General features: G+C 42.4%; 1 protein-coding gene across 1 annotated transcript in view; it reads left to right on the top strand.

Annotated features, from left to right (window-relative positions):
- Nucleotides 1–9425: 9425 nt before the first annotated feature.
- LOC115204996 (GPI ethanolamine phosphate transferase 2-like) overlaps nt 9426–25076 on the top strand; it is a 97735-nt gene continuing 82084 nt past the window's right edge. Inside the window, exons 1-2 of the mRNA XM_029770567.1 lie at nt 9426–10088; nt 10336–10541. Of these exons, the coding sequence (XP_029626427.1) occupies nt 9935–10088; nt 10336–10541 (360 nt within the window). The 5' untranslated portion in view covers nt 9426–9934. The remainder of the gene's footprint in view (nt 10089–10335; nt 10542–25076) is intronic.

Genomic DNA, 25076 nt, shown 5'->3' with positions numbered 1-25076 from the left:
GGCTGGAGGTAACCAACTGGGAATGGATATTCAACATTGACATCTAGCTGTGAACCTCCTTGTATGTTTGTGGCTGATGGCAGTTCATGTAGGATTGCTGGTCTTGTACATACCTCTCAGTCCTCTCAAGGGAATAGTGGGATGAGCCTTGTTTGCTCTCTACCCCAGACAACTGTTCAGCTGCATCCACTGCTGCCTCAAACACATTAGCTCCAGCTAAGGCTGCCTCTGCTTCCTTTTCATGCTGAAGAGCCTCCAGATGGGTCTCCTCCACTTTAAGCTGGGCTTTCTTAACCTTCACCTCTATTTCTCTCTGAGGGTATGATGCTCTTGCTAGTACTGCCTTGGCACAATCTTCTAATGCAGTCAAGCTTGCTGTAGACTTGCAGGAGAGTCTTGATGACTTAGATAAATAAGAACTCTGACCTGGTTGCAAGGCCCTTACGTTCCGAAGCTGACATCTTGCTACGGACGTGTGCATAAGAGTAGAGCTGACTGGATATCTTGTCCACCAGATGCAATCACTGTGTCTTTTTACTACTCTGCCTTCGCAAAAAAAGTCCCCTTCTAAAGCTTAGCAGATAGATAAACTCGGTACAACTACTGTAGTGTTGGATGATTTATTGCCACTGCTTCGTAGGTACAGTAATAGTGACTGAAAGATAGAAAGAAAAGAACAATAAGTATGACTTATTGTATGCTAGCTGAATACTATGCTCATAAACACAGAAATATGCCGCATTATGCATTAAATTGGATGTAAATAATTCCCCAAAACATGACAAGATAAAATACGCTGAACAGATATCCATGTGGTGATCAAGAACATTTATAAATCTCATTAAAACGATCATCCGTACAAAATATCATGAATTGAATTCCAAATATGTTATGATTATGTTTACTTACAGACAATGCTTCTACATAATGATAGCAAGAAGGATGGAGTTTGATTACATCTGTAGCTCCACAGTGTGACTTTCACCATTTTTGTCACGGCTGTCGTAAGAACGGGACCAAGGCGCAGCGTGTGTAGAGTTCCACATCTTTATTCCAAAGTGAAACTTCAAGCAAAAACAAATAAATGACTAAACGTGAGTAAATGGTGCACAGGCACAAAACAATATCCCACAAACACAGGTGGGAAAAATAGCTACTTAAATATGATCCCCAATTAGAGACAACGATAACCAGCTGCCTCTAATTGGGAATCATACAAAACACCAACATAGAAAATGTAAACTAGAACATAACATAGAAATATTAAACTAGACTACCCCCTAGTCACGTCCTACTGACCGTGGACCGTCGCCGGAAGCTCCGGACTGTGGGTGGACCGTCGCAAGAAGCTCCAGAGTGTGGACCGTCGCCGGAAGCTCCGGACTGTGGACCGTCGCCGGGAGCTCCGGACTGTGGACCGTCGCCGGGAGCTCCGGACTGTGGACCGTCGCCGGAAGCTCTGGACTGTGAATGCACACTGGAGGCCGAGTGCGTGGAGCCGGTACAGGTGGCACCGGACTGGTGAGGCGCACTGGAGTTCTGATGCGTGGAGCCGGCACAGGTGGCACCGGACTGGTGACACACACTTCAGGGCGAGTACGAGGAGCAGGCACAGGACGTACCAGACTGGGAAGGCACACTGGAGGTCTAGTGCGTGGAGCCGGCACAGGTGGTACCAGACTGGTGACACACACTTCAGGGCGAGTGCGAGGAGCAGGCACAGGACGCACCGGACTGGGGACACGCACCTCAGGGCGAGTGCGAGGAGCAGGCACAGGATGTACTGGACTGGGAAGGCGCACTGGAGGCCTGATGCGTGGGGCCGGCACAGGTTGCACCGGACTGGTGAAACGCTTTTCAGGGTGAGTGCGAGGAGCAGGCACAGGACGTACCGGACTGGGGAGGCGCACTGGAGGCCTGATGCGTGGGGCTGGCACAGGTTGCACCGGACTGGTGACATGCTCTTCAGGGTGAGTGCGAGGAGCAGGCGCACCGGACACTGGACCCCACGACTGGGGACTGGATCCTCTGGTCGGATGTTGAGCAGAACACACTTGCACAACATCTCTTTCATCTCTCCCCATGTGGTCTCTGGCTCTTCCCTCTGCTCAGCCGCCAGCTCCATGTGCCCCTCCAAAAAAAAATTATTGGGGTTTCTGTGGCCGTGGTCTGACGACACGCTCCTCCAGTGTTTGCCATTCGGGCTCTAGCACTCTCCTCGGCTCGACCGGCCACCACTTGTGCTGCCCCCCCCAAAAAATTATTGGGGTTGTCCTTGGGCTTTCTGTGGCCGCGAACCCCGGCGTCGTCGCCTTCCTCCATCGTTACCTTCCGTCTGCCGCCAAGGAAGGGTCTCGCATCCACCCATCACTTCTTCCCATGTCCAAAACTCCTTCACCTGGTGAACACGCTGCTTGGTCCCGGTTTGGTGGGATATTCGTAAGAACGGGACCAAGGCGCAGCGTGTGTAGAGTTCCACATCTTTATTTCAAAGTGAAACTTCAAGCAAAAACAAATAAATCAAATAAACGAACAACTAAACATGACTACGTGGTGCACAGGCACAAATACAAAACAATATCCCACAAACACAGGTGGGAAAAATAGCTACTTAAATATGATCCCCAATTAGAGACAACGATTACCAGATGCCTCTAATTGGGAATCATACAAAACACCAACATAGAAAATATAAACTAGAACACAACATAGAAATATTAAACTAGACTACCGCCTAGTCACGCCCTGACCTACTACACCATAGAGAAACAAGGGCTCTCTATAGTCAGGGCGTGACCATTTTGGAATGTAACAGTTCTTCTTCTACAGGGTTTAGCACATTTAACGAACAACACACATCAACACAGGACAATGGCCCCAAAGTGGTCAACAATGGAATTACACAATAGCCTAAAGGAACTCAAACCCAACTACGGGGGCCAGAACATGCACAATCAGATAGAATTCATAGCAAGCAGTAGAGAGGGGGTGTAAAAGGGATATAAAGTATGTTGACAATAATAATAAATATTGTTATTATAATAATAAGCAAAAACAAGTAAAATGGCCAAACAAAGCTCACTTAAAAAAATATCAAGAAACTGCATATAGAAGAGGATGTTGGAGTGTTTGCCAAGTTATCTGATATCAGTGGTTTCACCAGGACGGGCCTCCAGCACGGCCAGCTCGCTCATTAGGCAGGATTAGGCGTCCGCCTATGGTGGTAGACTGACAAGGGCGGCATTTTCTGAGCTAAACTGACCAAGACACACCTCCAACAACAACACATAAAACCTCATATAATTCTGCCCAAAAACAATGACAATTTCTCTCAACCAGTGGCATATAGGCTTTTTAGCTGAGCGCTGATGCAGCTTTTTGATAAGCAGTGCTCACTTTGTCAAAGGCAGTAGTGCAAAATATTTTACTTGTCCGTTCCTAGCGCGACTCACCAAGGAGCTGTTGGAAAGACTCATATCTGCAGTGCTCCACCATCATTCCGTCCAAAAAAGAATCTAACATAAATCATGTAGCAGATATAGGATATGGTAGAAAGAGTATGTGGCCTTTTCTGTAACCTACAGGCTGGAGATAAAATGTATGACAATGTAACGAGACAGACACTTTTTATATCTTGCAGATTTTCCGATCAAATAGCCTAACCTAAATGGCGCTCAATCAAGTAAAAAACGGTCTGTCATGTTAACAAACAACATATCCTTAAAACAGGCCAGGTCAAAGTAAAATGCACAATATGAAATGGACAATCACAACTGATGTCCAGGAGTTTCACCCTATTGTCATGATCAGTGGTTTAAAGTTTGTAGCCTAGCTTCCTGCCATCCAGGACCTATATACAAGGCGGTGTCAGATGAAGGCCCAAAAAATTGTCAAAGACTCCAGCCACCCAAGTCATGGAGTGTCCTCTCTGCTACGACACGGCAAGCGGTACCGGAGCGGCAAGTCTAGGTCCAAATGGCTCCTAAACAGCTTCTACTCCCAAGCCATAAGACTGCTGAACAACTCATAAAATGGCCACCCGAACAATTTGCATTGACATCCACATCCACGGACATTGTTTTTTGGTACGGTCCAGACCAATCGTAGACGTTTATGTTTGATTTAGATTTGGTGCGGTCTGGACCGGCCTTGATTTGGCCCTAACATAGACGTCTATAAATTACTTATTTTCAACTTTCTCTCAACCAAAAACTAGCCTGATTTCAACATTCGGAAAATATGTATTTTCAACATCCGTAAAAAAAAGATTTTCACTTTTATTCAGAGATGAAAATTAACCTGATTCCAACGTCCATAAAAAAACATATTTATTAACACAAGATGGCGTTTCATTGGCCTGGAAAATATGTATTTTAAACATAAGGTAAATACCTTTTCACCTTTCATTCAGAACCTAAATTGAACCTAACTTCAACGTCTGGAAATCTGGCCTCCAGTCCCCCTCTATATCAATCACTGAATGCCTCGATCTCATCGAGGGCCTAAAAGACAGTTTCAGTACATTCAGAGACAATTCTAAAGGTGATTTTGATAAAATCGTTAAAGTAACAGATGATTTGATGGTCAAAAATGAAATCTATGACTGGGATGTTAGCTACCAATTCCCGAAACAAAAAACTGCCAGTAAGGTTTGTTGGACTCGCATGTTACATCTAAAGTGGGAAAAGCAGCCCCGGTTAGGCAGAACTTGCATTTACAGGCATAATGGAACGAGATATTGGACTAGCAATTTATGGAACTCAACAGTCGTTTTCAGAACGAGTCATACGGGATAATGAAGGAGGTTGCATCTGCCTGTCTTCCCCGATCCGACTCATTTGGTCAAAGGACAGTGATACAGGCTCCCATTATGCATTATGGCACATAAATAAAAAAATAAAACACCCCTCTACAATACACATAACCCCCGAACCACATAAAACAAATACCCTCTGCCACGTCCTGACCAAACTACAATAACTAATACTCCCTCTACTGGTCAGGACGTGACAGCTGTGGCCTATTATTAATCATATTAGCATGCTGTTAGGCTATAATTTATGTTTCCTTTGATGCTGTTTAATATGCAGTGTGTAACCTAATGCCTTTGGGCCAATGAAGTGTCTTTTGAACATCAACATTCAAATAGTCTAATGAATATATTTCATATGCTATTGGAAGAATAATCATGTGGTTGTATTTATTACATTCTTAGGTAACATTAGAGTAAGAAAGTGTATTTGAAATAACACAATAGTATTTTAATTTGTTTATGTAACTGTAGGATACACTTATAAACGAAAACCCAATAAAACACCAGAATTAATCTGTCACGCTCGTCGTAAGGATGGGACCAAGGCGCAGCGGGAATGTGTATGCTCATCTTCTTTATTAATGAAGAAAAACAAAACAAACACTTAAACAAAACAATGACGAGAAAACAGTCCTGTGAGACACACAGCTACACATGGAACAACTACCCACAAAAACCCATGAAAAAACACCCCTACTAAATAGGACCTTAAATTAGAGGCAACGAGAAACAGCTGCCTCCAATTGAAGGTCAAACCAATAAACTAAGAATAGAAATAGATAAACTAGACACAGACATAGAAATAGACTAACATAGAACATTGCCCAACAAACCCCGAAACACATAAACAAACACCCCCTGCCACGTCCAGATCAAACTACAATAACAAATAACCTCTTTACTGGTCAGGACATGACATCATCATTTAAATAAACACCATCTCAAGGACATTTCATTGTTTATTTGCTTAGGGCAGGTCTTAAGGAACATGTTATATTTTGAAATAGAAACAGAGTTCAAGGGTTCATTTTTAAAAGTTGTTTGACAAGGATAGGTGATTTACAAAATGCAGATTATGCTCTCTGATACTACATACACTGTGTGCACAGTTATAAGGCAAATTGTATTCCTCGGGATTAATTGTATTGTTGAACAAACACAATTCTCTCAGTCAATCCAAAATATTATTGAACCTCAAACCTGAATGTTTAACAAAGGAAAAGTGAGTTTTGTCTTTCTCAGGGAAATATATAAGTGTGCACAATTATTAGGCAACTATTAGTGTGCAGAATTATTAGGCAACTAAATTTAAAAAATAATTTCTCTCAACTCACTTGTTTATTCTCAATTTTTAGAGTTAGTGTAACAGATAAGTAACACAAAATGACAATTGTTTAACATTTTTGGCCTTTCAAAAATATTCAGTGACCAATATAGCCACCCTTATTTTCAATAACTGCCATGAGCCTTCCATCCATGGAGTCTGTAATTTTCTTGATCTGTTCACAATCAATTTTCGCTGAAGCAGCAACCACAGCCCCCCAAATGCTGTTGAAAAAGGTGTATTGTCTTCCATCACTGTAAATCTCACGTCTGAGAAGGGCCCACAAGTTCTCAATAGGATTTAAGTCAGGTGAGGAAGGGGGCCAGGTCATTATTCAGGCATCTTTGAGGCCCTTGCTGGCTAGCCAAGCAGTGGAGTACTTGCATGCATGTGATGGAGCCTTGTCCTGCATAAAGATCATGGACTTCTGGAATGCTGAGGACTTCTTCCTGTACCACTGTTTGACGAAAGAATCTTCCAGAAACAGGCTGTAGGTTTGGGAGTTGAGTTTCAGTCCATCTTCAACCCGAAAAGGTCCAACTACCTTATCATCAATGATAGCAGCCCATACCAGTACCCCTCCGTCACCTTGCTGGCACCTGACTCAAAGTGGTGCCCTGTGTCCATTACTGATCCAGCCACGGGCCCATCCATTTGGTCCATCAAGAGTCACTTTCATTTCATCTGTCCATAAAACCTTTGAAAAATCTGTCTTCAGGTATTTCTTTGGCCAATCTTGATGCTTCAACTTGTGAATCTTATTCAGTGGTGGTCTTGTTTCAGTCTTCTTGACCTTGGCCATGTCTCTGAGCACTTGACACCTTGTACTTCTGAACACTCCAGGTAGGTTGCAGTTCTGGAATACGGTGGCACCGGAGGATAATGGGTTCCTGGTAGTTTGACGTTTAATTCTTCTCAAGTCTTTTGCAGTTAATTTGCGCCTTTTCTTCCCCATGCGGTTTTTGCGCCCCAGTTGACTATTCGCAACAAAACGTTTGAATGTCCGGTGGTCACACCTCAATAGTTTAGCTATTTAAAGAGTGTCGCATCCGTCTGAAAGGCATTTTACATTTTTGGCTTTTCAGTGTCAGTTAAATTTATTTTTTGGCCCATTTTACCTGAGGTAATGAGGCTGCCTAATAATTATGCACACCTGGATATAAGGTGTTATTCACTTTCGCCACACCCTCCCTCATTACACAAATACATATCACCTGAAAATGATTAAATCCAATAAGCATTCAAGTTTATATAGTTTGGAGTTCGAAAATGTGAATAGAAACAATGATAAGATCAGAATACTCACTTGCCTAATAATTGTGCACACAGTGTAGACATCGAAATGTCTGACCTGCTCGTGACTCCGTAGGAGAATTTCCAAAAGTATTTTTTTGGCACTCCATTTTGTTATGCTGTTATCAGATTCTTTATATACAATTTATCAATTGTTAATATTCTCACACATCAGACTATTGTCAATTTAATATTGTATTTACAGTAGGCTAACTCTATTATTATATGTGTGAAATTTGTTTCAATATAGTTTAGGTGTAGTTTAGATTGGCCATTATCAGCTTAAAAATAGTGAAGTAATAAAAAAATAACATCAGTTTTGATCCCGAAGAAGTTAATGAAGCTGCCCAGTTGAGGCGTCTGTTTCTCAAACCAGACACTCTAATGTACTTGTCCTCTTGCTCAGTTGTGCACCGGGGCCTCCCACTCCTCTTTCTATTCTGGTTAGAGACAGTTTGCACTGTTCTGAGTAGTACACAGCGTTGTACCAGATCTTCAGTTTCTTGGCAATTTCTCGCATGGAATAGCCTTCATCTCTCAGAACAAGAATAGACTGACAAGTTTCAGAAGAAAGTTCTTTGTTTCTGGCCATTTTGAGCCTGTAATCAAACCCACAAATGCTGATGATGATCTAGGTACTCAACTAGTCTAAAGAAGCAAAGTTTTATTGCTTCTTTAATCAGAACAACAGTTTTCAGCTGTGCTAACATAATTGCAAAAGGGTTTTCTAATGATCAATTAGCCTTTTAAAATGATGAACTTTGATTAGCTAACACAACGTGTCATTGGAACACAGGAGTGAAGGTTGCTGATAATGGGCCTCTGTACGCCTATGTAGATATCCCATTAAAAATCAGCCGTTTCCAGCAACAAAAGTAATTTACAACATTAACAGTGTCTACACTGTATATCTGATCAATTTGATGTTATTTTAATGGACAAAATGTTTTGATTTTCTACCTTGCATTTCTACCTTACCTTGCATTCATTTTTTGTCAACTTGAAATATTTTAAATTCCCCCCACTAATAGTTATAGCTAGAATCCTTAATTGAAACAATAGGCTAACAAACAGGACACATCAACTCTGTTTTGGTAAAAAGCTCACCGATGGGCCTGGAGAAATGTAACCACTCTCAAATTCATAGACCAAGCTATGGATACAAGGTCTGACCATCCATGATATTAAAATGACAGTTTTAACCATGATTTGGGGCTATACAGTGTTTGTTTACATCTACTTTGTTAACCAACATTGGAGTAAAACAAGCTTATATTTTGGGTTCTGTTGGGGAATGACAATTGAACTATAAACTCATGATGCATTTATAAGTTATATTCTTCATTATACTCTGGATGGTTCGAGCGCTGAATGCTGATTGGCTGAAAGCCGTGGTATATCAGACCGTATACCATGGGGATGACGAAACATTTATTGTTATTGCTCTAACTACATTGGTAACCAGCTTATAATAGCAATAAGGCACCTGGACGGTTTTGTGGTATACTCTGCGTTGCGTCGTGCATAAGAACAGCCCTTAGCTGTGGTATATTGGCCGTATACCACACCCCCTAAGACCGTATTGCTTAAATAATCAATGAGTATATATACTGTACAATTAAATATCCAGAAATTACATACAGATTCTAACTTTAAGGTTATGATTGGGGAAGGGAGCTGATCTTAGATCTGTAGTAGGGCAAATTGTACCTCAAAGCTTTACAAAAACATTACAGCAAACCATGCTCCACAAACTGTTTTCTGTTCTTACCAAACATTACATTTTTTTACCTTAATTTAACTAGGCAAGTTAGAATAAATTCTTATTTACAATGACGGCCTACACTGACCAAACCCAGGCCAATTGTGTGCCGCCCTATGGGACTCCCAATCACAGCAGGTTGTGATACACCCTGGTTCGATTCCAGGCTGTATGTAGTGATGCCTCTAGCACTGAGATGCAGTGCCTGAGACCGCTGCACCACTCGGGAGCCCAAACGAAATATTTTCTATTTTGACCATTCAACATATCACAATAATTAAACACATTAAACTTGTAGTTATTTAAAAAAAAATCACAAATATCAATAGATGTAATCTTTCCAAAGCATATTTCTCTGGATGTATCGTAATTATTCTCGAAGTCCACACAAATCCCAGTTACGTTGTTTGACTGCTTCGACAATCCGTAGCTAGATTAAAACCAACGGAACCAAGTTGACAGCTGCAGTTCCTGAAAGCATCCTTTTCAACTGGTGTAAACAAATGTTTTTCGGTGGCGATGAATATGTCACAAAAACGTACATTTTATTATTGTAAATCGATTTTTGTTTTGCAAAATTGGGGCGAGTTAGCTCGCCAGTGGGAGAGCCATTCATTACATCAACCTAGCCACTTCCTTGTAAATGCAAGAGTCAGAGGATTAAATCAAACTGCTGTCAAGAAAACGTTTATGCTTTCATGTCATAGCAGTCAACTAGCTAGGTAGCTAGCCTGTCAGCAAAATGAGGGTACGTTCGTCAGTTTTTGCCTCGTTTTGTCTCATACTCGAAGTATTACGCGTAGTCTTGTTTCTTAGGGGATTTTTCCCACTCCCTATCAAATCATCTTGTTCATCGAAAAGCAAGCTGTCAGATCTTCCGGCTGAACCATTCACAGGTGTGTTTTGTTGACATTCTTTTCTCTCTGGCTAGCTTGCTATACTTAAAATTAGAGTAGTACTGTTATTCTTGGCTCTTAGCTGACTATATTGATTTTCTGATTTTCTACTTGCTTGAATGATGACAAGTAATAAAGTTCTTCTTTTGCACACAGAATAAATGTTACCCTACCCATTTGTTCCTCAATGTTGTCTACAATACCTATAATGTGTTGGTAACTGTGGTATTTTCTTTGGCATTTACAGGGAGCTCCCCAAACTTGTCCAAGGTCCCAGACCCCCTTTTTATGAGAGTGGTGATAGTGTTGATCGATGCGCTCAGGGAGGACTTTGTGTTTGGTCCCAATGGGAGAAAGTACATGCCATACACAAGGCACCTAGTGGAGAGGGGCTCCACACACAGCTTTGTGGCCAAGGCAAAACCTCCCACAGTTACAATGCCCAGAATCAAGGTACGAGAGTAAAACACCACCATAACTAACTCTCATTTGTGGTGCAGTTATTACCACCCGTTACAACTTCATTGTAGAAAAGAAAACTCCCACACTCACAATATTGAAATAAATCTGCAGAAGTAATATTGTGTGCAGGATGATCTTTTTCTACCTTGAAAATGCTGCTTTGTGATTGCGACAGTGTCAGGTGAAATGTCATGGGTTGCCATATGTTTCGGTTCAAAACCTTGGATAAAGTGTATTGAACTAACTGGGCACATATGTCCAGCTTTGGTTGATTCATTGATTTGAGTTCTGCTCATTAAAAAGTCCTAATAATGCATTCTCTTTTAAATCTTCTTCAAAATGAGACACCGTTTCAACTGTTGTCTTGTTATAGATCTAGTCTAAGCACTGTCTTAAATTGATGACCTTTGAATATAAATACTTATGAGTATTAGTCTAGCTATAGATTTAATGACGTAAGTGGTATGTGGTTCAAAGAGACACAGAATATGTGTACCTTATTCTGACAGTTGATCAAATTACTCTACTTTCAAAATGTCAACGCTCATTTACCATAGCTAATTGGGGCCTAATAGATCATTCATAGATTTTAGATTCAAACTTTGATTCAACACCTGCCCAAAAAATGCCCTAACCTGAATAAGCAGTAAACCACAATTGACACATCTTTGTATTGAGACGTTCTCATTCATACCAGAAGGTGGCAGTGCAAGTGTACTATCATGGAATGCTGCATCTTTCCAAATCACTGCAGTGCACCCAATCAACTGGTATGACATGGCCAACTAACCCAAATCAGAATCACCCAGAGACACAGCCCATTCATTAGGAGTACACCAGCCAGCCTCTGGCTGTGTGACAGGAAATACATCCCAGAAAAGGCAGTTTGGGGAGGGATGTAATTGAGAGAATTGTTGAGGAAAATAAATATTTCAATGCATATACTGGCTGAATTGTACGCTGTGTGTTGCTGCCCTTGTGTTTTGAGGCACACAGGGAATGGCATGACTTAGGCCCAGTTTCCTGTTGTTGATAATATGTACAAACACACAAAGGCTCTAGCCTTTGGGCCCCCCACCTCACGACAAAACATTTTAGTGGCCCACCGCTTGACGGTGGAGAGAGAAATTCAAGTTTTAAAGCAGGTTTCCTGCAATTCTACACATGTTGTAATGACTTATGCCATGTTAATATGATATTGGAGTGAGAAGGACTAACAAAATGAATAGGGGGCCCCCTGGAGGTCAGGGCTCCTGGGCACGTGCACTGCGTGCCTGGTTACATTTTACATTACATTTTAGTCATTTAGCAGACGCTCTTATCCAGAGCAACTTACAGTAGTGAATGCATACATTTCATACAATTTCATACATATCATACATTTTTTTCTGTGCTGTCCCCCCGTGGGAATCGAACCCACAACCCTGGTGTTGCAAACACCATGCTCTACCATCTGAGCTACAGGGAAGGCCATGATTGCTACAAGTTTAGATACAGTAGCTGGCTAGACTAACTACCAATAAAAAAAATGGTTAGCAGACATAGCTAATTGAGTGATTTTCAGAACAAGATAACTGCTTATGCACAACCAAATGTGGAAATTTCACCCGATGTATTCTTCTATTCTTACTCTAAATAGTGAGTTGAGACCCCGACTGAGCCTAGCACTAGGTTGCCTTAAGCGACCACTTATATGGCTTATACCTGGAACTGGCCCTGCGCTCGCACGCGCGCACACGCACTCAGAGTCCAATTCCAGTTTCCCTTGACTATTTTCACATCTCCCGCCCACTTAAGTGATAAGAGAAAGTATTTTCAGGACAAAACAATGCCTTTGCAGGTAAAGCTACAGTGCGTCCAGAAGAACCAATCACTGACTATGCTCACTCACTAACTTTGGCCGACTAGGCTGTGTTGGGAAGACCTTTGCTTTGCAGACAGGGAGTTCTCTTATAAATTAGATTGTGTGGGGTTTATTCATTTGACAAAGGTGGAATTGGGGCCATTTAAAAAACAAAAACAAAACATAGGCCTACTGGTAATTGTTGAGGTGAAGACCAAGCCTGTATTTTGAGCTCTATCTGTTCTTGGAAGCCTTTTTCAGGGTCACCACACTTTATTGGCTTTGCTGTCTCAAATTTTGCAGATGGTAGTATGTGATGCAGACTTAATAACTCTGAATAACTCTTCACCCAAATGAGGTGAAGCGTATGTTATTAAGCCGAAGACCAGTGAGTGAACACCAGCTCACCACAGCCCTAGTGGACTAGTGGTGCTTCATGATTCCCTGATGATGAATGCTTGCCACTGTGACTGCACGCATCATCGACAATGACCCGTTTGCTCTTCACTTCTGTTGAGAAAGTTGGAAATGAAAGTTCATCTCTACTTATCACGGGGTCAATGCTTTCGCACATTCCCTTAGGTTGCATTGTTGAAAACACTGTTCTGTGTGGAGGAAATATGTGGTTTCTTTTGCTCCGATCGACAAATTGCTCTACACCTGCTCAGACTGAACTCGTTAGCATTCCATATACTTTCCGGTGGCCAGTAGTAGGTTTTCTGGTTCTGAAGAATTTCCTCACATATCCTTTCATTGGAATGGACACATGAGATAATATGTTTTTGTGGCCGATTTGTATAATTCCCAAGCCATCTGTTTCACTGTAACAAGAACATACAGCTAGCGGAGAGGAGTTCTGGTAAATCTGTATTGAACACATTTTAATAGGCCTAGGCTAACTCTGGAGAAACTGGCCCAAAAATAATGAAGACCAGTCTGCTCATGATGACCCTAAGTTGGACACAACTTCCATGAGGGTCAGCAATGAATTGCAGCATTTGGAAATGCCAATATGGATGAGTGGGTCTATGAGAAAGAGGTTTTGACTCAATCAATAACTCAATCAATACATTGCAGACATTATTAGCCTTTCAATTCCATCGTAATAGGAAGAAGTGGGAGCTTTTCTTTCTGTCTTTGCTTTAGATACATTTTACATATTCATCTCAATGTACCTTTCCTTTGTGTGCTATGTTCACCCGTAGTGATGTGCGTGGGTAGTCAATCTATTTAGTAAATTATGACGATGACAATTGCTCAGGGACGGGGGGGAAATAATATTGGTTTCTGCAGAGTATGTAGGAGTAAATGAAAATGCCCTGGGAAAAGAAGGCAATCATATAATCTGCATTACTAAGACTGAACCAACCAACCATCCAAAAGACCTAATATTTAGTCGTTATCCCAAACACAGCATTTGGCAACGTGTTTTCGGGCTAAACCACATCATGCTTTGAGAGTGCACTTATTGGACCCACTTCCTTTTTCGCCAGTCTTTGACTCCGCCTTATTTAACATACAATGCTAGCTGCATTTTCAAGGCCCTCCCTTAGTGCTAAGCCTTAATAATGCGTTGTGCGTTCCAGTGTGTTCCCTTAACATACTGGTGAGGATTACTTTGGTTCTGACGCAGACTAATATGTTTTTGTGTCAGGTCTATGCTTCCTCCAGAGCTCAGTCAAGGGTTTCCTCTGTTCCTCCACCAGGTCCCAAAATTGGATCTTCTCCATCGACTCCAATGCTCAACCAACATATTTATTTTGCCTGCCAGTCATATCCTCTGCAGGAAAGTGAGCATCTCCTCAACAAGTGTTGTGGTTTTTCCCAGCCTACCAATGATGAAATCGTCAGAAACCCTGCTTGAGACAAGCTTTTCTCTTGCGTCTGATTTGAGTGTGTGTTTTCTTACCACATCTAAGAACGAGACGGTACAGGTTTCAACTGAGCTCTCTGCCACAGACGGAGGGTTGTGTGGTTCGTGTGAGCTGCCAAGTGAACCATCATAGACTGATGTTGTCTCTAGGGTTTGTGTAAATATCCTACGTAAGATCAAAAGTTAAGCATTGATCTAAACTCTTTGCTGACTTTTGCAATGTAGGCGTAGCTTGAAAATGATGCATACGTTACCTCCAATCAGGGCTTGAAGCTGTAGCAGAGTAGGGATCTAAAGATATCCATTTGGACCACCTTGGGGTTCTGAACCAGGGGCATCATACACCCCAAAAACCTGAGGAGGCACAGAGTGCGTGAGGATGGCTATATAGGATGGCAACACCTGAAACAGCCTTGTCTTGCAATCTAGAGCCATAATCATTATGCTTAATTCTATGTAAAAAAAAGATGTATATTTTCCTGCATACCTAAGCATACCTCTTGAGCTGTCTGTATGCTTCTGACTGGTGGTCAGAAGCATACACTAAATATGCTTCTCTGCATCTCTGCTAAACCTGGGTAAAAGATTGAAAGGAATGTGTGCCTTATTCAGTCCAGTTTAGTTATTGCTTGCTTATTTTCTAAAGTCTACCAACCTTGCCAGCAGTCATGCCAGCTAAGATAGTTAGACAAGCTAGCTCCTCTAACTTGATTGATAGCCTGAAATGTTATAGAAAATGCGCTGTAGTCAGAGACTGCAGGAAAAAAACATGACAGGGGATGCAGGATTGTTTTTGCCTGACTTTAGATTTGTTTCTGCTTATAATTTCGGACATTTTGGTAGGCTATTTGTTTGTCAACTTGTCTATAATTAGATACATGCAACTTCTCTTTTGTCATTATATGTTGCCCTACAAGACTAAATTAACCTTTGCAAGAAAAACAAAAACAGGAATGATTTTCTGGGCAAAATGTCCTATTTACATCATTTTAACCGGTTGTAAGGAAATAGAAAGCTGTGAAAACGACCCAACATGTTTCTGATAAGATTTCAGGTCGGCCTTTATAATGCTGATAAAGATACAGTGGGGCAAAAAAGTATTTAGTCAGCCACCAATTGTGCAAGTTCTCCCACTTAAAAAGATGAGAGAGGCCTGTAATTTTCATCATAGGTACGTACACGTCAACTATGACAGACAAAATGAGAGAAAAAATCCAGAAAATCACATTGTAGGATTTTTTATGAATTTATTTGCAAATTATGGTGGAAAATAAGTATTTGTCTTAGGTCAGTTAGGATCACCACTTTATTTTAAGAATGTGAAATGTCAGAATAATTGTCACGTCCTGACCAGTAAAAGGGGTTATTTGTTATTGTAGTTTGGTCAGGGCGTGGCAGGGGGTGTTTGGTTTGTGTGTTTTGGGGTTTTTGGGTTATGTTCTATGTTAGTCTATTTCTATGTTTATTCTAGGTTGTCTATGTCTAGGTTGGAAGTGTTTGGGATTGGTCTCTAATTGGAGGCAGCTGTATCTCGTTGCCTCTAATTAGAGACTATATTTAAGTAGGGTTTTTTTCTCATTGTGTTTGTGGGTGGTTATTTTCTGTTCAGTGTTTCGTGTACCTGACAGTACTATTTGGCTGTCGTGTTTTTCTTGTTTTGTTTAGTGTTCTAAATAAAGTTAAGTATGAGCACTCAACCCGCTGCGCCTTGGTCTAGTCCCTTCGACGGCTGTTACAATAATAGGAGAGAGAATGATTTATTTCATCTTGTATTTCTTTCATCACATTCCCAGTGGGTCATAAGTTTACATACAATCAATTAGTATTTGATAGCATTGCCTTAAACAATTTAAACTTGGGTCAAACGTTTTGGGTAGCCTTCCACAAGCTTCCCACAATAAGTTGGGTGAATTTTGGCCCATTCCTCCTGACAGAGCTGGTGTAACTGAATCAGGTTTGTAGGCCTCCTTGCCTGCACACGCTTTTTCAGTTCTGCCCACAAATGTTCTATTGGATTGAGGTCAGTGCTTTGTGATGGCCACTCCAATACCTTGACTTTGTTGTCCTTCTGCCATTTTGCCACAACTTTGGAAGTATGCTTGGGGTCATTGTCCATTTGGAAGACCCATTTGCGACCAAGCTTTAACTTCCTGACTGATGTATTGAGATGTTGCTTCAATATATCCACGTAATTTTTCATCCTCATGATGCCATCTATTTTGTGAAGTGCACCAGTCCCTTCTGCAGCAAAGCACCCCCACAACATGATGCTGCCACCCCCGTGCTTCACGGTTGGGATGGTGTTCTTCGGCTTGCAAGCCTTCCCCTTTTTCCTCCAAACATAATGATGGTCATTATGGCCAAACAGTTCTATTTTTGTTTCATCAGACCAGAGGACATTTCTCCAAAAAGTACAATCTTTGTCCCCATGTGCAGTTGCAAACCGTAGTCTGGCTTTTTTTATGGCGGTTTTGGAGCAGTGGCTTCCTTCTTCCTTGCTGAGTGGCCTTTCAGGTTATGTCGCTATAGGATATAGATACGTTTGTGCCTGTTTCCTCCAGCGTCTTCACAAGGTCCTTTGCTGTTGTTCTGGGATTGATTTGCACTTTTCGCACCAAAGTACATTAATTTCTAGGAGACAGAACTCGTCTCCTTCCTGAGAGGTATGACGGCTGCGTGGTCCCATGGTGTTTATATTTGCGTACTATTGTTTGTACAGATGAACGTGGTACCTTCAGGCATTTGGAAATTGCTCCCAAGGATGAACCAGACTTGTGGAGGTCTACAGTTTTGTTTTCTGAGGTCTTGGCTGATTTCTTTTGATTTCCCCATTACTCCAACCTAAGTGTATGTAAACTTCAGACTTCAACTGTAGGTGGTGGGCTGATGCTGAAAACAGTGAAGTTGATCGATCTAAACTCAGCAAAAAAAGAAACCGCTCTTTTTCAGGACCCTGTCTTTCCAAGATAATTCGTAAAAATCCAAGTAACTTCCCAGATCTTCATTGTAAAGGGTTTAAACACGGTTTCCCATACTTGTTCAGTGAACCATTAACAATTAATGAACATGCACCTGTGGAACGGTCGTTAAGGCACTAGCAGCTTACAGACGGTAGGCAATTAAGGTCACAGCTATGAAAACAGGACACTAAAGAGGCCTTTCTACTGACTCTGAAAAACACCAAAATGTCCGTACTGTGAGACGCCTAAGACAGCGCTACAGGGAGACTGGACGGACAGCTGATGGTCCTCGCAGTGGCAGACCACGTGTAGCAACACCTGCACAGGATCGGGAAACCGGAACATCACACCTGCGGGACAGGTATAGGATGGTAGCAAGAACTGCCCGAGTTACACCAGGAACGCACAATCCCTCCATCAGTGCTCAGACTGTCCACAATAGGCTGAGAGAGGCTGGATTGAGAGTTTGTAGGCCTGTTGTAAGGCAGGTCCTCACCAGGCATCACCGGCAACAACGTCGCCTATGGGCACAAACCCACCGTCGCTGGGCCAGCCTGGACTGGCAAAAAGTTATTTTCACTGACGAGTTGCAGTTTTGTATCACCAGGGGTGAAGGTCAGATTCGCGTTTATCGTCGAAGGAATGAGCGTTACACCGAGGCCTGTACTCTGGAACGGGATCAATTTGGAGGTGGAGGGTCCGTCATGGTCTGGGGCGGTGTGTCACAGCATCATCGGACTGAGCTTGTTGTCATTGTCGGCAATCTCAACGCTGTGCGTTACAGGGAAGACATCCTCCTCCCTCATGTGGTACCCTTCCTGCAGGCTCATCCTGACATGACCCTCCAGCATGACAATTCCACCAGCCATACTGCTCATTCTGTGTGTGATTTCCTGCAAGACAGGAATGTCAGTGTTCTGCCATGGCCAGCAAAGAGCCCGGATCTCAATCCCATTGAGCATGTCTGGGACCTGTTGGATCGGAGGGTGAGGGCTAGGGCCATTCCAGGAATGGATTGTCCAGGAACGTGCAGGTGCCTTTGTGGAAGAGTGGGGTAACATCTCACAGCAAGAACTGGCAAATCTGGTGCAGTCCACGAGGAGGACATGCACTGCAGTACTTAATGCAGCTGGTGGCCACACCAGATACTGACTGTTACTTTTGGTTTTGACCCCCCTTTGTTCAGGGACACATTATTCCATTTCTGTTAGTCACATGTCTGTGGAACTTGGTTTCATTGACAAGTGAATTCTTTAGGCAGAAAACTGTAACATAGGTCGTAGTAATTGTGAGAGAGAGGTTGTGCAATGGGTGGAGAAGTTTGAGTGTGGTTGAGAATAGCACTCTTGGGTTTCTTTGTTCATTCCTAAAGATGTTGGAGAAATAGGCAAAGTTGGTTGTGTGCAACTGAGTCCTTTTAGTTGTGAATGTGGTCTTTCTAGGCCTCCTTACAGATAATGATACCTGTCCATTTGTAGAGCTGTTCTAGTTTTCGTCCTGTGGCTTTCATGGCACGCAGCTCAGGAGTGTACCATGGTCCTGGGATGTTGAAGGAGACCACCCTTGTTTTAAGGTGGGCCAGAACATCCAGGTTGGAGGAGAGCTCATTGTTGTAATGAGCTACCAGGTCTGTTACTGAAGATACATGAGGGTCAGGGGTGTCATGTGATTGCAGCGTATTCATTAAGTCAGCAGAGTTAATTGTTTTTATATTTCGGTAGGTGATGATGCGCTTGGTGGTGGGCTTGGGCATGGGGGTGTGCACACTGAACAGAATGGCCTTGTGATCAGAGGTGGGTTTGTCCAGACCTGAGAGGTTGGAGGGAGCAGTAGCAGTGCATGGGTAAAATCACTGGGGAAGCCAAGCCAAGCCAGTAAAACGCCATATTAATTTGCGTTGTTTGCTCAATAACTCATTTGTTCCATGATATTTTATTTTTAAAATACTAGTTGACTAGTCAAGTCAGTTAAGAACAAATTCTTATTTACAATGACGGCTTACCCCGGCCAAACCCGGACGACGCTGGGCCAATTGTGCGCCGCCCTATGTGACTCCCAATCACTGCCGGATGTGATGCAGCCTGGATTCGAACAAGGGACTGCAGTGACACCTCTTGCACTGAGACCGATGCGCCACTCGGGAGCCCCAATACAATTAGGCCGTGAAAACAAAAAGACAGTCACACAGTGGCGGAAAAAGTCAACTACACATACGTTTGATTCATCAGAAAACCAGAGAGTAACATATGTCCGGTGAAGTCCACAAAGCAAGTATGACATGTAGCAAACAGTTATATGACCTGCAGCAAGGTCCAGCAAGTTAATGTTTTCAACAGTTTACTAAACAACTACTGATTTAGATCCACGGAGTTACCGCAGGTCAGCACAAAGACAACAGGAGCACTGCCTCTGCTATCCCAGCACCATTTACACTTAAACATCATCAAATCAACTAGGCTTTAATACAGTGAAAACTAACTTAAAGATACCAAAAAACAAATAAGTTAAATTAGTGTTGCTAAATATCATGTGGCTGTCCATGGTACTGATTTCTGTATGTGTCTGTGTGTGTGCTTGCGCATTCAAGTAAAACTAATTTAAAAAGTTGACTTGTAGACTAGTTGAACACTGTCGTGACTTGACTTTAACATTAATCTGAAGACTGTTATTTATCTAATTACCTAAATATGTTTAATTGTTACCCGATTAAATTAATCATATAACAATTTACTCATTAGGTTCTGGGGCACCACGAGCAGTTCTTTAAAGAGTTACAATCTCCCGAATTAAATTCTAAAGGTCTTCACCTATCACATCCATAAACAGTCAACTTATTAGTCATAACCTCGTATCATATCATGAACAGTCGTAACCTCCTTGCATCTGCAAAAGCCCGTGCCTTACTTATGATTCAGTACTACACAAATTGGTTTAATTATTTATTTACTAGCTAACTAAATGGTAACATAGGATGAACATACACACTTAATACGTTAAAATCAGGTCCCTAGCGGACTGATAACAATATGGCTGCTTGTTACAAAAGACATGGAGAGGGCGACAGAGCGAGAATGACAGAGACACTTAACGTTGGTACATTTAGAAACTACTCTCACTTATAGTACTCCTATACTTTGCACACGAACCGCCGCCCGCTTGGAGTAAGAAATCATGAATGTATTTACTTGAAATGCGTGTATCTCTCTCGGAACCGGGTCGTCCTGGAAAGGGGTTGGGCCTTTTCGCGGCACGCTTGTAAGGCTCTGATTGTCCAAAAATGGTTCCAACAAGTCTTCTACTGTTGTTCTCCTCTGAAGTTGTCCGGTATCCGGTGACTTGTCGTGTAGTCCTGAACAGAACTACAGAGTTTATTCTCCTTCCATTCACTCTGGAAGGTTCTTCTTTGCAGATGGGCTAGCCAGCCGTGTCGATGGTACCCAGTGGGGTGATGAAAGTAGCATAATACGATGGTTTGAACAGAGTAATAGAATGGTCCCACTTAAATTCGCATTTTTAGATATTTTACTTAGGACTGCTAATTAGCCATACCAGTCGAGCCATACCTCGAGTTGAGATTCAGATGTCAAACCCTTTTAAACGTGAGCTGCACCTCCTAAGTCTCTCTGTTCTGTTATGTTAATTCTTAACCCATCATTTTATACAGTTTGTTCAAAAGGGCGATTCCGTCAGGCTGACACGCTCTCTGACCTCACTTAGGGGTGTGACATGTCACTGTGCAAAGTTTATGTAAAACAGTTCTCTTATGGGTCCTAAAATCATGTCCCTCTCTTAACAAAAACACTTCCATCATTTTTTATATTTCAAACACAACGTAGAGGGTGGTTACTTAGCGTGTATACTTTCCAAGTTACAATATTTCCTTTTATAAATTTTTTCTGACATCACAAAATAACAAACAAAACAACATTAATGTTCTTTAGATCACCTCTGACCATTCTCCACGTTCTATGTTAGAAATATTGTTCCAGTATTCGCTTTAGAACATGTTTTGGCGGGAAAAGTCTTCTTGAAACAAAGCACATTCCTTGGGTGAATTTGGAGAGGTAGACCTGAATCTTCTCCGTTGGATTTACAACAGTGCGTGAGTTGTTAACCCCCACCGCGGGTGAGATGGGGTCTGGTTGAAGTCATCCATTGCAAACCTGATCTGACCTATTTGGATCCTCACAGGACAGTCATGTCCACCAATGCCATTCTCCTCACTTTCATGTTAGCAAAACGGTCTGTGGCTCTTTCATACAGTGTGCCTTTAGTTTTCTTTTTCATAGGCTACCTAGCTAAAATGCTTGCTAGCCTAACTGCTTGCTAGCATAGTCAACAATGAACCAGCTAAGTTAGCGAGCTAGTTAACGTGAGCCTACCAGGCTACATCTAGGCTACATATTGAACTCCAAAAATCTCAGAGCAGTCATCTCATGCCAGTGGCACATTATATGCATTTATAGTTAGATCAGATTTTCCGTCATAATCATTGGCCAGTACAGAGAATTAAGTCAAAACCAAATCCACCTCCATCCATGCCTTAGGAAAGAGCCGATTTAGCAAATTGACCACTTGCGAATTGATGGAAAATCGTGAAAACACAGAGCGACGAAATATCATTTTTATTGTTTTATTGGTCAAATATTTGTGGAAGCCTGGCTTCCCTTGGCATCCATGAATACACGCAGCTGGAAGGGAGTCGTGCCAGTTATGCACACAAGGTCAAGTACATGGCCACTGTCATCGGTGGGCAAGTTGACATACCTTGTGAAGTTGAAGCAATCCAACAGGGCAATGAAGTCTCTGGCAAAATCACATCCATCAGAGTCCACATGAATGTTAAGTGCAAGAACTTATAGATGGGTCTTGTGAGGCCTGTGCATGAACAGCCGAAAAAAAAGAAGAAAAAAAAACTTGGTGAAGACAAAAACAAAGAACAACATCACAAAATGTTGTAGTAATACATGCTGAAACTGTTGTGACTGGGAAGCATACGGTAAGCTTGTCGCGCAATCTAATTAAGATGTTTTGTGCCGTATTTCTCAAGTGAAATGATGTGCATGAAAACTTGTCTTCGTTGAATGACAATAAACACTTCATTGAAGAATCCCGTCCATAGTTCCTACTAGTAGTAGTACTGTTGACCAATCACCGACGAAGGGCGTAGACTTTGGCAACAGAACTTCAACTTGCCTCAAGTATATATTTTTTCCGCTCGAACAGCCGGAAAATCCCTGCCGGAACACCTAAACGAACAAAAACATCACATAATGTTGTCATAATATACTGCTCCAAAAAATAAATGGAAGACTTAAACAACACAATGTAACTCCAAGTCAGTCACACTTCTGTGAAATCAAACTGTCCACTTAGGAAGCAACACTGATTGACAATAAATTTCACATGCTGTTGTGCAAATGGAATAGACAACAGGTGGAAATTATAGGCAATAAGCAAGACACCCCCCATAAAGGAGTGGTTCTGCAGGTGGAGACCACAGACCACTTCTCAGTTCCTATGCTTCCTGGCTGATGTTTTGGTCACTTTTGAATGCTGGCGGTGCTTTCACTCTAGTGGTAGCATGAGACGGAGTCTACAACCCACACAAGTGGCTCAGGTAGTGCAGCTCATCCAGGATGGCACATCAATGCGAGCTGTGGCAAGAAGGTTTGCTGTGTCTTTCAGCGTAGTGTCCAGAGCATGGAGGCGCTACCAGGAGACAGGCCAGTACATCAGGAGACGTGGAGGAGGCCGTAGGAGGGCAACAACCCAGCAGCAGGACCGCTACCTCCGCCTTTGTGCAAGGAGGAGCAGGAGAAGCACTGCCAGAGCCCTCCAGCAGGCCACAAATGTGCATGTGTCTGCTCAAACGGTCAGAAACAGACTCCATGAGGGTGGTATGAGGGCCCGACGTCCACAGGTGGGGGTTGTGCTTACAGCCCAACACCGTGCAGGACGTTTGGCATTTGCCAGAGAACACCAAGATTGGCAAATTCGCCACTGGCGCCCTGTGCTCTTCACAGATGAAAGCAGGTTCACACTGAGCACGTGACAGACGTGACAGAGTTTGGAGACGCCGTGGAGAACGTTATGCTGCCTGCAACATCCTCCAGCATGACCGGTTTGGCAGGGGTCAGTCATGGTGTGGGGTGGCATTTCTTTGGGGGGCCGCACAGCCCTCCATGTGCTCGCCAGAGGTAGCCTGACTGCCATTAGGTACCGAGATGAGATCCTCAGACCCCTTGTGAGACCATATGCTGGTACGGTTGGCCCTGGGTTCCTCCTAATGCAAGACAATGCTAGACCTCATGTGGCTGGAGTGTGTCAGCAGTTCCTGCAAGAGGAAGGCATTGATGCTATGGACTGGCCCGCCCGTTCCCCAGACCTGAATCCAATTGAGCACATCTGGGACGTCATGTCTCGCTCCATCCACCAACGCCACGTTGCACCACAGACTGTCCAGGAGTTGGCGGATGCTTTAGTCCAGGTCTGGGAGGAGATCCCTCAGGAGACCATCCGCAACCTCATCAGGAGCATGCCCAGGTGTTATAGGGAGGTCATACAGGCACGTGGAGGCCACACACACTACTGAGGCTCATTTTGACTTGTTTTAAGGACATTACATCAAAGTTGGATCAGCCTGTAGTGTGGTTTTCCACTTTAATTTTGAGTGTGACTCCAAATCCAGACCTCCATGGGTTGATAAATTGGATTTCCATTGATTATTGTTGTGTGATTTTGTTGTCAGCACATTCAACTATGTAAAGAATAAAGTATTTAATAAGATTATTTCTTTCATTCAGATCTAGGATGTGTTGTTTAAGTGTTCCCTTAATTTTTTTGAGCAGTGTATATGCATAAACTGTTTCAACTGGGAAGCATGCAACAGCCTTAAATGTAGATAATTCTGATAGTTTTGCTTGAATTACAAAGGCCAGCAGGTGCTTTAGACACTGTGCTTTTGACATGTGCAAATGGACTAAAGCACGAGCACGAGAACAATTTTGTGGAAAAAGAAAGGCATGGGATCCATATCATAGTTTAGTTTAGCCTAGTTTTCTTCCTTCTGTGAGGCTGGCTCAAGGTTATTTGCCCCAGAATGCCTGATTGTGAGAAATCACAGTGATTATGCAAGGAGTTGCTGTAAACACTTCAGAGTGAAAACATGTTGATATGCCTCGCTTGTGACAGACTAGTGAGATACTGCCAACAAGATCTTGGCCTATATGGGTTTCTTTATTGGCTTTAACTAGCTGAGGAGGACACAACATTATGTGATACAATAAATAGTCATAGTCACTATCAATCCTTCATAGACAGTCTACTATTATGAAAGTATTCTCATTACATTATACAGTATTTTGTGTCAAATAAATGTGTAATTCAGTGATTGCTTTGAACACAATCTTACACCAGTTTCCCATTGTAATTGCTGTAGCTCCGGTGTTGGCCTTGATTTACCGCAAATTACAGTTAAGTAAATGGAGATGCTAGCGTAACGAAATAATGCTGATACTTTGAATAACAATGATACTTCCTGACTACACATGACAATTATGTTGCACAATTAGCCTATTGCTAGCTTACATATAGTACCAGTCAAAAGTTTGGACACACCTACTCATTCCAGGGTTTGTCTTTATTTTCAGTATTTTCTACATTGTAGACATCAAAACTATGAAATAACAGTGTGCAAAGCTGTCATCAAGGCTACTTTGAAGAATCTCAAAAATAAAATATATTTTGATACATCTAGATGTTCTGCTAGCGGAATGCCTCGCCAATATTCAATGATAGAGCGTGGCGCGAATTACAAACACCTCAACAATCCCAAAACTTCCATTTTT

Source organism: Salmo trutta, chromosome 13, assembly GCF_901001165.1.
Source record: "Salmo trutta chromosome 13, fSalTru1.1, whole genome shotgun sequence".
Classification (NCBI taxonomy): Eukaryota; Metazoa; Chordata; class Actinopteri; order Salmoniformes; family Salmonidae; genus Salmo; species Salmo trutta.
Note: the sequence above shows the minus strand (reverse complement) of the source record. Positions and strands in the feature narration are given on the sequence as shown.